General features: G+C 38.9%; 1 protein-coding gene across 1 annotated transcript in view; it reads left to right on the top strand.

The window, feature by feature from the left end:
- naaladl2 (N-acetylated alpha-linked acidic dipeptidase like 2) overlaps positions 1 to 15,852 on the top strand; it is a 331,707-nt gene that overhangs the window by 180,674 nt on the left and 135,181 nt on the right. The window contains exon 11 of the mRNA XM_030048811.1: positions 8,359 to 8,505. Coding sequence (XP_029904671.1) covers positions 8,359 to 8,505 — 147 coding nt within the window. The remainder of the gene's footprint in view (positions 1 to 8,358; positions 8,506 to 15,852) is intronic.

A 15,852-nucleotide genomic window follows, 5' to 3' on the forward strand; every position in this document is an offset into this window, starting at 1 on the left:
AGCCTTTATATGTGGTACACGCTCTACCAGGTGAGCTACAGTGGCACGCCAACTTACTATTCTCTCTTAACTGTTAATCAATTTGGGTTTTAAAAAAGGTCCTGAAATGCCAAGGCACCTGGCCTGGCCTACTTCATCTGTGAGTAATCGATTGTTTTTTCACTTGCTCCTCTCACAACTGACTTTTCTCTACTCTCTCTTTCTCTCCTCACCACTCACACACACACACACACACACACACACACACACACAGGCCTGTTCTTCTTTACACACACCTACACACGAGGGCAAGCACACAAGCAGTCCCCTGTTCCTCCCACCTTCCCTCTCTGTAGTTAACAGAGGTTATGTCTGTGGTAACGTTGCCAGCCTACTGCTGGCCATTCATCAATAACAAACACCTAACCTAAACTGACATTACTGATTTGTGATTGATCTGATAAAATTTAGGCTACCAGCTGACTATCTTTGGGTCATTGTGGATTTGGGATTATGGAGAGCTGGTTTGCTGATGTCAGTTAAAGACGTTTTCTACGAGAGGTTAAGAGCAACTTCATTAGCTTTCCTTCTACTGCTACGGAGCCTGCAAGCACTGCTTAATTGAATAATGGGGAAGGTCGGCTATCAAGTCTGTCCACATCAAACAGCTGAAGTCGAAGTGAAGTCAGGAGTTGTTGGTGTCAAAGTCAAAGTCGAGTCGCAAGTCTGTCTTGGTTTTCGTCTCATTCCAAACAAAGTACTGCAACTGCAAATGAGGTAAGAGGAGCAAAGACAGCTGACAGCATTCATTTTCAAGTTTAAAACAACAAAAAGTTTTTATTTAGTTGCACTTTGTATGGAACTGGAGCAAAGAATTTGTGTATTTTTTTTTTTTTTTTTTTTTTTTTTTTTTTTTTTGCACCACTGATAATTTCTACCAATATTGAAGTGAAACAGAATGCATTTTCTGTTATAAAGAGGTTCTAAAACTTACTTCCTATCTATTGTTAAGTGTATCAGACATCCCAAAAAAAATTGGATTGGAGGTTTTAGGTCCCAGTGAGGCGCTCTGAGACCAGGAACAATTGAATACACTACACAATAAAAGGTAGGGCCAAGAGAATATGTTGTGCTACCATGCTTGTGAAGAAACAGGTCAGCCCTTTGTTGAACACACACACACACACACAGAGACACACACACACACACTCACACTTATGAACCAAGCAAAGAAAGGTTTGAAGATAGCAGTGAGAGAAGACATAGATACTCTGGCACACACTCACACATACATGCAAACACAGCCATGCATCTAAACAGTAAAAGGTAGCTCAAGGGTTATGAACGTAACAGTTATAGATTAGTCTTGACAAATAACTGAATGAAATTCAGTCAGTTACATATTCAGTGTCAACTCATATGTGATCATTTTTGGGTAACCTTGACCGTTGACATACAGTAGATACTCCAAAATTTAAGCAGCTCAGCCTTCATCCATTACCAGTCCATTGTTTCCTCCAAAATTACATTGAGGGAACATAGCAATAGCAATAGAGCAATAGCAATAGAGGACCTTGGGAACATAGAAACCTAGGGACACAAGACCTTGGGAACATAGAAACCTAGGACCAGAGGACCTTGGGAACATACAGACCTTGGGAACATAGAAACCTAGGAACATAGGACCTCGAGAACATAAGACATTGGGAACATAGAAACCTAGGAACATAGGAGCCCAAGAAAATAAGACATTGGGAACATAGAAATGTAGGAACATAGGAGCCCAAGAAAATAAGACATTGGGAACATAGAAACCTAGGAACATAGGAGCCCAAGAACATAAGACATTGGGAACATAGAAACCTAGGAACATAGGAGCATGAGAACATAATGTCAATGACTGACAATGACAGTGACTGCAAAATGTCAAATCTGGAATCTTTGGAGTCTGGCAGCCTTTTTCCAGCCTGAGGTCATATTTTAACAATTTATGTGCCAGATATCAATATATATTAATAGAACTTTGTATTTATCTTCCCAAATAGGCGTAACTGAATATTAGTACACTTGTAATGGCAACCGTTGAAAATTAAATTACAAAAACAGCCAGAAGTTGTGTTAGTGACTGTTTGGCCAGCATTGGACCAAGTGTCCATCTTTTTTCATGCTTTCCTTCTTTCTCACTGCCCCCCAGCCCTCCCCCACCACCACCACACTTTTTCCCTTTAATATCCCTGCCAGTCATTTCTGGAGGGCAGCTCAATATCTGCAACTGACTTTTCCAAAGACCACAGTCCACACCAGAATTATTATCATTACACTGCTAATGCAAAGTTGTGTGCATCTGACATGTCATTGTCACCACATATTGAATTCTTATTAAAGTGCTAAGACATTCTCTGCAGCCCTGCACTCATTTGAAGTGTCATAATGTTGCTGCACAGTAACTATTAGGATTACCTGCTCTTTCAATGAAATACATCAACTGGTGGGAAGCCATTTATTTAGTCAGTTCTTTATTTATTTTGATTGATTTCTGGTGTTAAATCCACTTCAGTCAGGAAAGGAGTGTGTAGGCAAAAGGGGGAGACGGATTAAGTGAAGACTTTAAAGCCGTTAATATGAGGAATGTGACCATGCATGGCTGTAGAGTTATATATGTGAGATTACTCCATATGTGGAAGAAAAAAAGCACTTACTGGACATATTTTAAGAAAATTTTGTGACTCTTTTGTGAATAAAACCATGTTTAATGATATTGAAAAAAAGTTTTAATTAGTTTTTAAAGCAGGTTTGCTAGTTTAGGTTAGTTTTCATTTTTGGAAAACGCTTAGTTTTAGTTTAGTTTTTAGTATTGTGTAATAAAAACACAACAAAACATCATATCATTTTAATAGATATATTCACTTTGGACAGATGCACAGCCATCCACAAGACAGCTATGAAAGATGTTTGTCAGTCAGTGTGTTTGTGTCATCAAGACAGATTTTATACACAGCCAAAATACCATGAAATGAATAGAAAAGGACCAAAACTGAAGACATTTTCTCTATAATTTTCATTTTAGTTACTTTTGTAAACACACAATATAGTTTCACTTATCTTTTTTTTGTAAAGCTTCATTTTTATTTTTATTTCAGTTAACCTAAATGTTTTAGTGGGTAAATGTTATTTTTTCACACCTAGCATTCATTATTTCATTAGTTTTCATTCTGCATTCAGGTTGGTCCTGCTTACATTCAGGTCAAGCCAACACCCTCATTATATAATTTTTAGACCGATGTTCCAATCATACTTTAGTGTAAAAACATAAATATTTAAAAAAAAAAAAAAAAAAAAAAAAAAAAAACTTACAATATTAGATGGTTGGTAGTTGGACGTGCAGCCTGGCACGGTTTGAGGCCCCTCACCAGGGTCCAACAGGATATTCTGTATGTAATTCCTCATAATTTCTGAGATGATTACACCACTATGGATTTGTCAGTTATACAAACTTTCCCATGTTCAAAAATATGGATTGGACTGCCCTGGAACATAGGATTCCCAAGTTGGACTTCGATGAATGAGCGGTATTCCCCTTTAAGCAGAGATCTCTTTATAATGATTTCACTCTCTCCTTATCATAGCAGCCAAAGAAATTAAATATTGATTCCTGGTACAGCATCACGATCTGAAATTACCCGTTCTCACTGCTCTCTCTCTCTCTCTCTCTCTCTCTCTCTCACTCCCTTTTCCCACTGAATCTTTTTTTTTTATCGCTCACTCTCTGAAGGGATCACCTCTCTTATTTAGACTGTCTCCTGTGTTCCTGACTGTAGGAATGGAGGAGGAAAGTGTTGAGAGATGTACGGCCTGAACTCAAAACGTCTCTCTCACTGATATGACTCTGTTTTGCAACCTCAGTGTTTCTGTTTCATTTTTGTTAGAAATGAAAGATTGCACAGACCTTTAAGTGTTGAGTAAATAGCACAACCTCAGGGCACGTAAGATCTTTTCAAAACTCGCTGTATATTTTCTAAAGTGCCTGGTGGTCCAGATGAAAACAGGGGTGAACGATGGAGTTACAGGTTTCACCCAGCACAATCTGAAATAACTTTTATTTAGTATTCAGGGAAGAAAAGAGCCAAAGTCACATCAGACATTATCACTTCTGTCTTGCTAAGAGGAATTCCTTTAAACAGGCTGGGTCAGCTCTGTCACGTTTGGATGGTAGGAAAGGAAAACTAAATTCAAATTGCTCACACACAATAATGAAATCAAATCTCTTCTAGTGATTTTTGTATCATTTTACCCCCCAAAATAAAGGATGTTAACTAGCAAACATCTCCACTAAACATCAGTTCTACTTGACATGTTATGTTTGGTTGTTTGTTAATCATCTCAAGCCATGATCAACATCTTTTTTTTTTTTTCCAGGCATAATGCCTGTCCCTTTTCAAATGTTAACATAGTTGTCTTTGAGTATTCTCTCCAAGAATTACTGTCAAAAGGTTTGAGTGATACTCCAACTCCGCAGCTTCAATACATATGTTTTTTGGGAAAAGAGTTTTACTTTCTTGTTTTACGTTGTGCCCATATTTGTCTGTCTCAGTGTTCCCACTCACGTTTAATGCCATACCTCCCAGAAAGTGTCCAGTTGCCCTCTGAAATCTAGCAAGTGGCTGTATGCTCCCGAAATCTGAATGTGCATTTGGACATAGAAAAGTATTGTAGTAGTTTTCTCAAATATTGAAAAAAGTGGTTGTAGATTGTTCTTCCTCTGCCACTAATCACAAATATATTTGCAACTACTTTCACTTATTTGTAGTACAAGTTACTGAAGGTGGAAAAACAAAAGCACCCAATCACCAATAATTACTCTCTAGTTAAAGGGACAGTTCAGCCAAAATATCCTGTTGTGCGGTTTTTCAGATAAAAACACACCCATGGAGCTCCATTGTTGGTACACCAGGAGATAGAAGTGATTATCGCAAACTGGAAACCTCATAAAATCACACAGATATGATCTAAATAGACAGATTCTCCCAGGAGTAATTGGGGGAAATAGCTGTTTTTTTTAATTTGGTGGACCTATTCCTTTAATTTTGCTCAGGGAATGTAAAATCCAGAGTGTAAGAAGTTCATACCCCATCTGTTGGAAATTACCGCTGCAGTAAAAATAGACAAGGTGTGTTGAAGCAAAATGGGTACAGCAAAAACATAAATAACAACACTTGATAAAAAAAAAAAAAAAAAAAAAAAAAAAAAAGACTCCTTGGAAGCACTGCAAATCACAGACTGAATACACACACACACAGATATTTTTTATATAAATAGATAGAAATATAGATATAGATATGTGTGTACTAGTGCTAGTGTATCTGAGGGAGAAATTTTCTTGACACCAAGTGAAATCCCCTTTTAAAGTTTAAAAGATAAGGTTTAAGGAAGAACATTAGTAAAACCTTCATATCCAAGGAAATGTTGCTCCATTCAAGGGTCCACCTGAAAGGAGAGTTCAAAGGTTCAGATATGGTATTGCTTTGCCAACTTTAGAAAGCCAGGACTGAGGTGCTGTGGACCAGCAGGGATTTTGGAGTCCAAGGCTTTAAGTGCTTTGAGTGCTATCTGCTCACCGAGCGCAGCCGAGCTAAAAGGCTGACCTTTCCTCAGGGGTTCATAAACAGGCCAGTCAAAGGCAGCCTCAAAACTAATAATTCTACTTTTGAGTATCCAAAAGCTCCGTCTACAGCCACAGAAAACCACACACTGGCAGGAGTGAGAAAAAAAAAATTACTATTTGGAGTAAGGCAGAAAAGTAAGCTCATAAATGGGAATATGTGTAGTTTTATGATGAGTCATGTTGCGGTAGAAATATAACACATTATGAAAGGAAAAACCAGTTTGGACAGTTTTTGTTCATCAAATCAGGGGAGATATAGAAGCTGTGTGTTAGACGTATGAATGTGATCTTGTGAGCAACTTTATACAAAATTGACCTGTAGTTTGATCATGAATGAAGAAAAGCTAACTTTAGTTTGAAAGTTTTTTGTTGTGTGTGCGTGTATGTAGATATAGAAATAGATATAGGTACAGAAATAGATGTAGATACAAATATAGAAATACATATAGATATAGAAATAGTTACAGACATAGATATAGGCATATATGTAAATAGATGTTTTTATAAAAGCAGAGGGGAGGACAGCAGCTGCAGTGGCTCACCAGTTCAGCTTGCCATTCCTCTCCCAGTCGATTTTGAGCTCAGCAGGCCTTCACCACTACATTACACTAGTAACTCACTACTTATTCAAAATACAAACATTGGAAAAACTTCCCATCTGTGCGTAAACCAATATTCCCTAACCACTGAGCAGGAGGGGTGGGACACTTTTCCTGTCACATGATGTAGATGCTGTTGCAGCTTTTCAGTGCCAACGCTAAATACAAAGCTCTGAGCGCTGGCCCGTCCCACCCGGTCGGATCCGTTACTGTCACTGAGCAAAGTTCAGCAGTTTGGGGTCACTGGACAAAATAACTTACATAAAATTCTTGTTTTTCCACCCTTTGAGAAATACAGGCTTCTGTAGGCCAAAAATGCAGAAAACGAAGACAGTTTACTCTCATTTCTAAAATGTAAAGTCAGGCTTTTGTTACACCAGCACTGGTATCAACAGAGAGCTTTAGTGTCATGCGGTCTTCCTTCTGTTTGAGGGGCTTTTATACACTGAGAGGAAAAACAGGTGCCATATTTGTTAAAAACTACCTTTTCTATCTCTCCCTTTCTCCTATCCTCGCTTCTCATTTCCTATCCTACTTTGCTTCTGCACCTGTGTTCCTCTTTCTTCACTTTTTTCCCCCTTTTCGTTTTTTGTAAACTATAACTGAACCCACAACAGGGAGAAACTCTGCAACATTTATATTAGCAGCTGATCCCCTCAGCTTGAGTAGTTGTGAGGAGTTTTCTGTTCTGCAGCCGCCTGTGCGCCATGGATTACCACCTCCTTGTATCTCTGTGTGGTTTTTAAGGTTGTGTGTGTGTGTGTGTGTGTGTGTTTTTTTTTTTTTTTCATTTTTCATTATTATTATTCAGCAGGTGAAAACTTGTTCAGTCCTAGTTACATGCTTGTCTGCTGTGTGTTGTGCTAAATAAAAATGTAATGATGAAAAAATAAAATTGCCAGTAGCTCACTGATGAAACTTAAGTGACAACTAAAGCTACTGCTAACATAGACTTAGCAGGGAATAAAATGCAGACATTACATCTACAACAAAGGACTGTGCACAGCTCGCCCTGCGAAGAAGTTCAACAAAAAATATGCAAAAACTAAATCAAACAACCTCATGTTTTAAAAAGACATGATTTTGAACACTTCCACACTTCTGCATGCATTATAAGGAACTGTGAAGTGAAGTGGGGAAATTCAGTCTTAGAATACAAACACAGTGAAACCACCATCTCACAGTCTACAAGCTGACCTATAAAGGTTACCACCACAGACGAATCAGACGTAGTTCAGCAAGGACCCGATGAAAAAAACTACAAGACTCAGCAGCGCCTGGACCTGCGGGACCCTCAGACTAGTTTGTAAAAACTGTGAACAGAAATCTGCTTTTAACAGGAATACAGCTTCAGCCACACCGAGCTGTCATGTGTCTGGTTTTGATTTGGTTTTGCAATAAAATCTGTCATTTCAATGATGATGCGTCTGTCTTGGATTGGTTGTTGATTTTCACAGACCAAAAGGCTGAACTTTCTGGATCTGACCGAGATGTCATCATTTGTTTACGCAGTTTAATTGAGGGACGCATTTTATAATATAGTTCAATAAGGAAGAAACCAGCTCTACTGGTCTGGCTAGGGATCATTTTGTTAATTGTTTATTGTTTCCATAGTGCATTCCACAAAGCATTAGCAAGTTAGTCAGGTAACTTTTAAACACTGCGACAAAACATTTTCTGGTATTGTTTTAATTAAAAATCAATAACATGAATGACTGAATCATATTTGTAAACGACACATTGAAATTGTTTCTCACAGATGCAGTTCAGTGTGGACACAGCACACATTTTCCCACAGTTACCTGACTTGCCTTGCTTTGTACTCTTGAACTTTCTAGTACTGCTTTGTGGAATACCACAAACTGACACTATGTCAAATAAATTGCAGAATAAATGGGACAGACAGATGGACTCTTCCTCAAATTTCTATTCATACAGTGACATCAGTGTGGCCACAGGCTGACTCCCTCCATCCTATTAGTCTTCCTCCTCCTCACTAACCTTTGTGTCTCTTCTCTCTTTATTCCTCCCCCCACTACTGCCACATCTCTCCCTGCTTCTTCTTCGTCTTCTGTCTCTTCTTATTCCTCCACTTCTCTTTCCCCCTCTCCCTCGTAGAGACAGCTGCTGAGTTGTATCCGTGGTGGGAACTGCCCTGGGCCCAACGTCAGCTCGCCTCAGCTGCCCGGGGATGTGAGCTTCTTTGCCAACCAGCTGGCTGTGCCAACTCTGGAGTTCGCCTTTGAGCAGACCAAAGCAGAAGAGGTACGCCCTGACCGTCATATTCCCATTCACACGATCCTGAAATGCATGCGTCAGCGTATTTGTGGACCATATAAGTGCAGCCGCAGATTTCCAAGTGAAGTCTCCGTCCTGACATCTTTCAGTGTCGCACACCCCCGAAACACCACGGCGATTTGAGTTAGACGAGTGATGGCAGCTTACATGTGAAAACTCTGTCGTCTCTCTTTTCCAATTTGCAAACCAGTGCCTGTCTGAAGTTGGTCCACAAATTGATTAAGTTACAGTATCATCAAATTAATTAACATAGAAAAAAATCCTCCCATTGATTGTGATGATACATTTTAATCACCAAAGCATAACTGTGACTCCTGACGTGTTTGAATCCTTTGCTGAGATGCAGCCAAGAGCTACTTACATATGAGCTGTATCTGCTCCAAATACTGTAGACCTACTGTACTTTTTTTTTTTTTAACAGTACAAAACTGTCTGCTGCATATTTCACGGGCCATGATGGTAATGATAAATGCATGAGCTATAATGCTCCCACAGACTTCAAATCTCAAAATGTCTTTATTCAAGTTGGCACAGAGAGCTGATGTCAGGAGGAGTATGTTGTGTAGATCGTTGCAGGGAAGAGAAAAAAATATATATCCTTGAAAAACCGACACTCCAAAAATCTGACTTGGAGAGGATTCCAGGCAGAGATACATGTTACTAATTACATTTTCTCATGTTACTGTAACTGAGTACCTTTTTGTGTATTTGTACTTTGAATATATATTTTTTTTAAGTCAGGAATTTTACTTTTACTTAACTGCAGTTTTGCTTGAGTTTTGTCCTTCACTACATTTTAAATCAGATCCATCACAGAGAACAAATGATAAAAGCTCCGTCAGTAAAGATGAGAGGAGGAAGCTGCCTCTGTTTTGTTGTTTCTACTTTTTGTCATTAGATGTGGAATAAGTGTGGAAGAAGAGGGGATAATACCAGTGAGTTGATGAGAACCATGCAGATTCAACTATCATATGACATGACATTTGTCAGCTGAAGCGTGTTTGAAGTGTGTTCTCTTGTCCCTTCACAACTGCATGGAAAAAAAACAAACCTAAAAAAAATCATTGTTTTGCAAAAAGTAACTCAGGAACCTTTACTGCAAAACCTTTTTAAATGAGCTCCTTTTTATTTTAACAGATTTTTACAGCAGTCCTTAGGCTTTTACTTCAGTAAAATATCAGCAAAATGTCAGTACTTCTACATGAGCAGCAACTTGTAGTGCTCTTTGCACCACTGCTTTCAGGAACATTAGTTTCCATGGTTGGGTAATTATGGTGATATAAAAGCATACATGTTCATAATTCCCATACTATACTGAGGCCATAGGATAAGCCATCAAAGTTTTGGCAACACACTGTGGCTCTTTTTAAATCTTCTGCTGTTTTGTGCTAAGCTGTCAGTTCCCGGGTCAAAGTGGAGAGTGCTGATGCATATTTGACACAGTTGCAGCTTGTTTCACAGTGCATGACAAAAAGCTGTGAACAGACTTATTTGGATGAACAGAGTGCAGTTTGCTGTTTGGTTTAGCATGAGCTTTTAACTGGAAGTAAACAACTCTCTCCACACAGATTCCCACACCTGTTGTCATCAGCAGTCCATGAGTGTCACATGTAGTGCTGTCAAACATCGAGATGTTTGACAGTTTTTTTTTCTGCGCAGGATAAAGATTAGCCCAGAGCAGACAGCCATGCCGTTGCAGTAATTAGTCCGGTTCCTGCACTTCTCAGTGCAGCTCAGTGGGGATTGAATCGGATAACAACCATCTGCAGCCTATAAGACTAATAGCATCATTTTGTTGCCGTTAAATATTTCATGATCATTTGCCAAATCTGGCTTGACATGTCGCAGTATGGTTTATATCTCAATACAAGCAACAAATACACAGCATAGTGTTTACAAATTATGCATGCCCCCATTTACTTCCATTAAAAATGCAATATTGATGTTTGTTTTACTGCCTTGGGGCGGAAAGAGTGAGATTTAGCCCTAGCTAAGCCGGCCCACTCAAATGTGGAACTTCTGGCAAGGACAGCAACTTTGAGCTTAATTAGCGCAAGAGATCTTAGTCATGTTTATCCAGCCTCAGGGCGTCTTCACAACCTGATAATAACAGGTAGTGCAGGGTGAAGTCCATACCTCTGGCTTCATTTAGGAGGTGAACTAAAGATATCCAGGTACATAAAGATGGCGGACTTTAAAATTCACTCATCATGAGTGTTTAATTCCTTTTTTTTTTTTTTTTTTTTTTTAAGGCTATTGGGTAATCCCATTTTCTTGGTAGTTTATCTCTTTATTGAGACAGTAAAACAGCTAAGAGAAAGATTAAGAGACACAGCAGAGAAGGTCTTCACCCAGCAGAGATAGATACAGCTACATTACAACATTACTGCCATTAAAAGTCACTCATTATGCTCTTGCATTATTGAGAAAATAACATGATTGAAGTACACAATAATAGCTCTGTTGGGAAAACACAGTTTAGGGTATATTTCGGTTGAACTGAAGCAGACACGAGTGAATGTGAATGCGAATGTGTTATGTAAAGCCACCCTGAAGCACTTCAACACTGTTAAAAATCGCTATTGTTAATGTACTCTGCATTCCTGGGCCCATTATACTCAAACATATTTCAGCTTTAATAGTCCAGAATGCAGCATAGCCAAAACACATGTGAGTCTCTGCTGTGTTGCCATGAGCTGCCCAAGTGAAATGGAGAGGATTTGAGGACAGCTATACACTGAAGTCCTATAACTGCAATCGTCTGAGACTGACTGACTGTGTATCAGACTGATGAAGTTACACCATTTGTTGGCTGAAGTGCATGAAGATTTTCTTCCTTTATCCACAAGATCAACCTGTCGATGTTAAAAGGACGGCGAGGGGAGAGCTCGCTGTGAGAAATAACGTTAATCATCGGAGTTTCACTTTAAAAACTGCCAGGAATTGGGGTTTGCAGCAGATTTCTGTGCACATTGTGTGGTGTATTTTTGTGTTTATTTGCCGTGCTGCTGTTTGTACTTCACAAAACCTGCCGCAGCCTAACAGCACAGTTTTGCTGCGAGGAAAAGATGGAGGAAAATGTATGTGTTCCGTGTCTAAACGCTGGTAAACGCCAGTAAATAGTCTGCACCATCAAATGGGATGAACTAAACTAAACTGGAGTGCAAGCCCTGATCAGTAGGCTTGTAGACGTTAGTACAACTTGCAGTTTGCGTTGTTTTGCCATTTGACAAAATGACATGTGCAGAGTAAAAAAATGACATCTGATGATGTTATTTTTGCATCCACATTTTTGCATTGTCACATAGTGTGCCTTATAGCCCTAATTTTGTGTGAAGAAGGTATATATTGTCACTGTATGTTTGTGTGTGTGTGTGTGTGTGTGTGTGTGTGTGTGTGTCTCCACTAAGTATATTTTCTTGCTTTTTTTGTCTTTTGCCATTCACATTCCTGTTGTCGACTACCTCAGGCATAACACATGTAAAGTATTATTAAAGTCCTTACTTCCATTTTAGCTTTGCTTGTGTATGAGTATAAGATTGTGAGCTATGTGAGCTATGCACCATGCAAAAGACAAATTTGTGTTATGGCTTGAATTAATGGACAAAGTTTTTTTCATCCTTAGTGAAGATGCAGGAGAAAAGTTTCTGATGTATCTAACCGTTCATGCATGTTCGGGACAGTTTCTGCTCTGTTTCCCAGCGTTGCTCAGTATTCCAAGCACACGGATGTATAGAAACAGATATGTGATGTACGGTGGGGTGTATTTCTGTGCATTCATCCTTGTTTGCCCAGTAAACAGAGTTGTGGTGCCGGTAATGTGTTGGGAAACCACCAGATGTTGTGTACCACTGCCACGGTGATCGTGACAAGAGTGTGGTTCGCTGAACATTTGTTTTCTCGTTTAGCATCTGTTTCTCTCTCGCCTCATGAAAGTTTTCTCCAGCACACAGTCATCTCACTCCACACACCGCGCTGCGCTCACTCACCCCGTGCAGTCATAGAAGTTTTATAAAGTTTGGAGAGTTTTCTTAATGTGGCTGAAAGCTGGCTGAGTCATCATCAAGGTGTAACTTACTTTATTTTGACGGCGGCAGCCGCCATCGCTTTTGAAGAACGGAGACTAACGTCTCAAAATTTCACGACTTGAGCGCGGTAAGTGGATGCATTTATCTTCAATTCAGACAACCAGTTCAGTCCAATTCGATTTTCTGTGAGTGAAGTTTTCATTTTTAGCCAAAGTGTTTCATATTTTACCATGACCAAAACCTTTGTCCAATTTGTGCAAATGTTACATAATCCTTTCAAGTGTAAGAGCATAGATAAGGAGCAACATTTTATGAGACTGTGCTTGAAGAAAAGTTGTCAAAGATGGGAAAAAATCTATATTTAAATACTGGAGACTTTTGCTTAAATTATTAGTAACTGGCACAAGCTGTTTTTTTGTTTTCTACATATTACATATGTCGACGTATGTTTTGCCATGGGTTAAGGTTTGTGTGTGTGTGTGTGTGTGTGTGTGTGTGTGTGTGTGGAGGTAGGGCACATTTGGTGTCATGAGTATGGTATGTATTTGTGCATGCATGTGTGTGTGTATGTGAATCAGAGAATCTGCCGTGCCCCAACCATCCCTCAGTATCAGTTATCTGTTTACCTTAATTGTGACTAATTGGCTGAACAAGGAGAGATTAGGGACAGATCTGATTGCAGAAACATGAAGATAAGTGCTCATCTGATCGCTAAAATCGACTGTGTGACCTTCTGACCCCAGAATAATGTGTTTACTACATTATTAGTGGAGGATACGCGCTCTGCTCAGTGGCTGCTCAGACTGACTAAAGAGACTTTGGTAATAAACATTTCAGCTCGAATGGAAGACGATTCCTCAAAATGTGCTCGAGGCAGATTATTCAAAAAGAAATAGGTTGATTTGGGCTATTAATTTGACTTTAGTTCCAGCACTCTTTGGTTTGATTTTTGCTATTTGATTTTTCTTTTAAGGATTTAGCTTTTAATCTCAAATAAAACGGTTACAGTCTCAGGGCTACAGTTTAAAGCCTCAATCCCCAGTTGTAATGAATGGAGAAACTGGAAAAGAAAAGGGAAAGGGAACACGTTGCTCATGGATGTGTGATCTCGCAACCCATCGGCTACATCTGATGACCCTGTTTTAGCCTCTGGGGGACAGTTTTTCAGGTTTTCCTGTGTGGCCGGTAAAAAGTCTGAAACTTTTTTTTTTGTTTGTTTCTTTTATTACATGAGTCAGACGTTTCTCCGCACACAAAAATGTAGGCTTTTTGTAGGCGTTTTAGGTCCAGATGACATTTCTGCCAATGTTTTCAGTCTCTTTTGCTCCCCACACCGATTGTTTACCTTCATAAAAACATTCAAACTACTCAGACTACAAAAGAAATGGAAGTGGAAATAGAACACAATATATAAGTGCAATTGTTAAGACATCTCTTTCATGTTGTATATGAATATGCGATGTTGAAATGAAAAGTAAAGTATAAAAAAAAAAGTTTGACCTATAAAGTTTTGCAGCGACGTGATTTGGAATACCTAACAACACTAGCAAGTCTCTTCTAAAATCTGATTATCAGTGCAGCCAGGCCTAATCTCAATCTGTTGACAGAGAATAGGTGCTGATAGGACAGCCTGCACCAAGGTGGAAAACCCAGGAAAACCCCACATCAAAATGAGAGTTAGTTATGCACAGCTTTACGTGCATCACTCTGTGAAATCAGGCCCTAAAGATCTTTCATATTGGTTGAAAACGGTTTCCACAGCCGTTTTAACAGGAATCTGTTTTAGTCCAGTCATTTTATGAAAAAACCTAGGACAAATTGCAAGAGAAGCAAACTCAACTGATTTTGTATCCTCAGTTTGTCCTGAGTGAGGGGAAAAAGTCCCAAGAAATCCCATTGGTGGAAAGTTTTGAAAATCACCTATTTATGACCACAAATTACCAAAAAACACTGTTTTTACCACACAGGGAAAGGGGTTCAAAATTTGACTTTCAGATATCTCTATAAAAATTCACAAGTTGATTACACACACAAAGACAAGAAAAAAAGTCAATTACAAGTTCTTTGAATTATTCTGTTTACACATGCATATCACACATTATCTGATTTGATATGCTCTAATTGGACTATAAGGAATAAATGCCAGAACAGACATTTAAACAGTGAATTAAAAGGTTACTATATATATAGTAACCTTGAATTAAAAGGTTACTACATAACAGTGAATTAAAAGGTTACTGTATATATAGTAACCTTTTAATTCACTGTTTAAATATCTGTTCTGGCATTTATTCCTTATATTCCTTATTAGCTCATATCCAATCAGATAATGTGTGATATGCATGTGTAAACAGAATTGACTTTTTTTCTTGTCTTTGTGTGTGTCATCAACTTGTGAATTTTTATAGAGATATCTGAAAGTCAAATTTTGAACCCCTTTCCCCTGTGTGTTAAAAACAGTGTTTTTTGGTCATTTGTGGTCATAAATAGGTGATTTTCAAAACTTTCCACCAATGGGATTTCCTGGGACTTTTTTCCCCTCACTCAGGACAAACCGAGGATACAAAATCAGTTGAGTTTGCTTCTCTTGCAATTTGTCCTAGGTTGACCCCAATTTTGACCTAAAATTACTGGACTATTTGGGTTGTCATTGAACTTGGCATCCTTCTGCCCGCTGCCGTCCATCAAATGCATGCTGGGAGAAAATATATTCCTTTGTTGTTTAAAGTTTGGGTGGTCAAAACACTTCAAACCAAAGTCGGAACGTTCTTCCTCTGTGTTGGACTAAGATCCTCCAGCATTTGATCTTAGTTCAGTTTTATTGTCAAATGGCCAAAGTCCAATTTCACCCTGCTGAACATAATTTTGTGTGAAACACTGCTAGAAGTACCAAGAGAAGTTCACCGGCCCACACTGTGATTAAGTGTTTTTCCAGCTCTCCACTGAACCAGAGACAGTGGAGTGGAAACTAAGATACACATTACCACTTGTAACTGTAAACATGTCATTTAATGCATATTTGACATGGTGCTCTGGACTTGTGCAATTTAGTCTCAGCAGTTCTCCAGGAGCACATCAGGTCTCAATTTATGATTCGCTCTTGCAGCAGAAATACTATTTGATTACACCGATTTACAGTGGCATTCTGTCCATTTCAAATGCCGTTTGTCAGCCTGCATGTCTGGGCTATAAAACACAGTAAATGGAGTCTTGTTAAGTGGCAGTAGACACCTGTCAGTGTCACCCCTCCCCTCCTGTACAGTTGAGGCTGATGGGTAGTGATAGA

This window comes from Myripristis murdjan, chromosome 4 (assembly GCF_902150065.1).
Source record: "Myripristis murdjan chromosome 4, fMyrMur1.1, whole genome shotgun sequence".
In the NCBI taxonomy this organism is placed as follows: domain Eukaryota; kingdom Metazoa; phylum Chordata; class Actinopteri; order Holocentriformes; family Holocentridae; genus Myripristis; species Myripristis murdjan.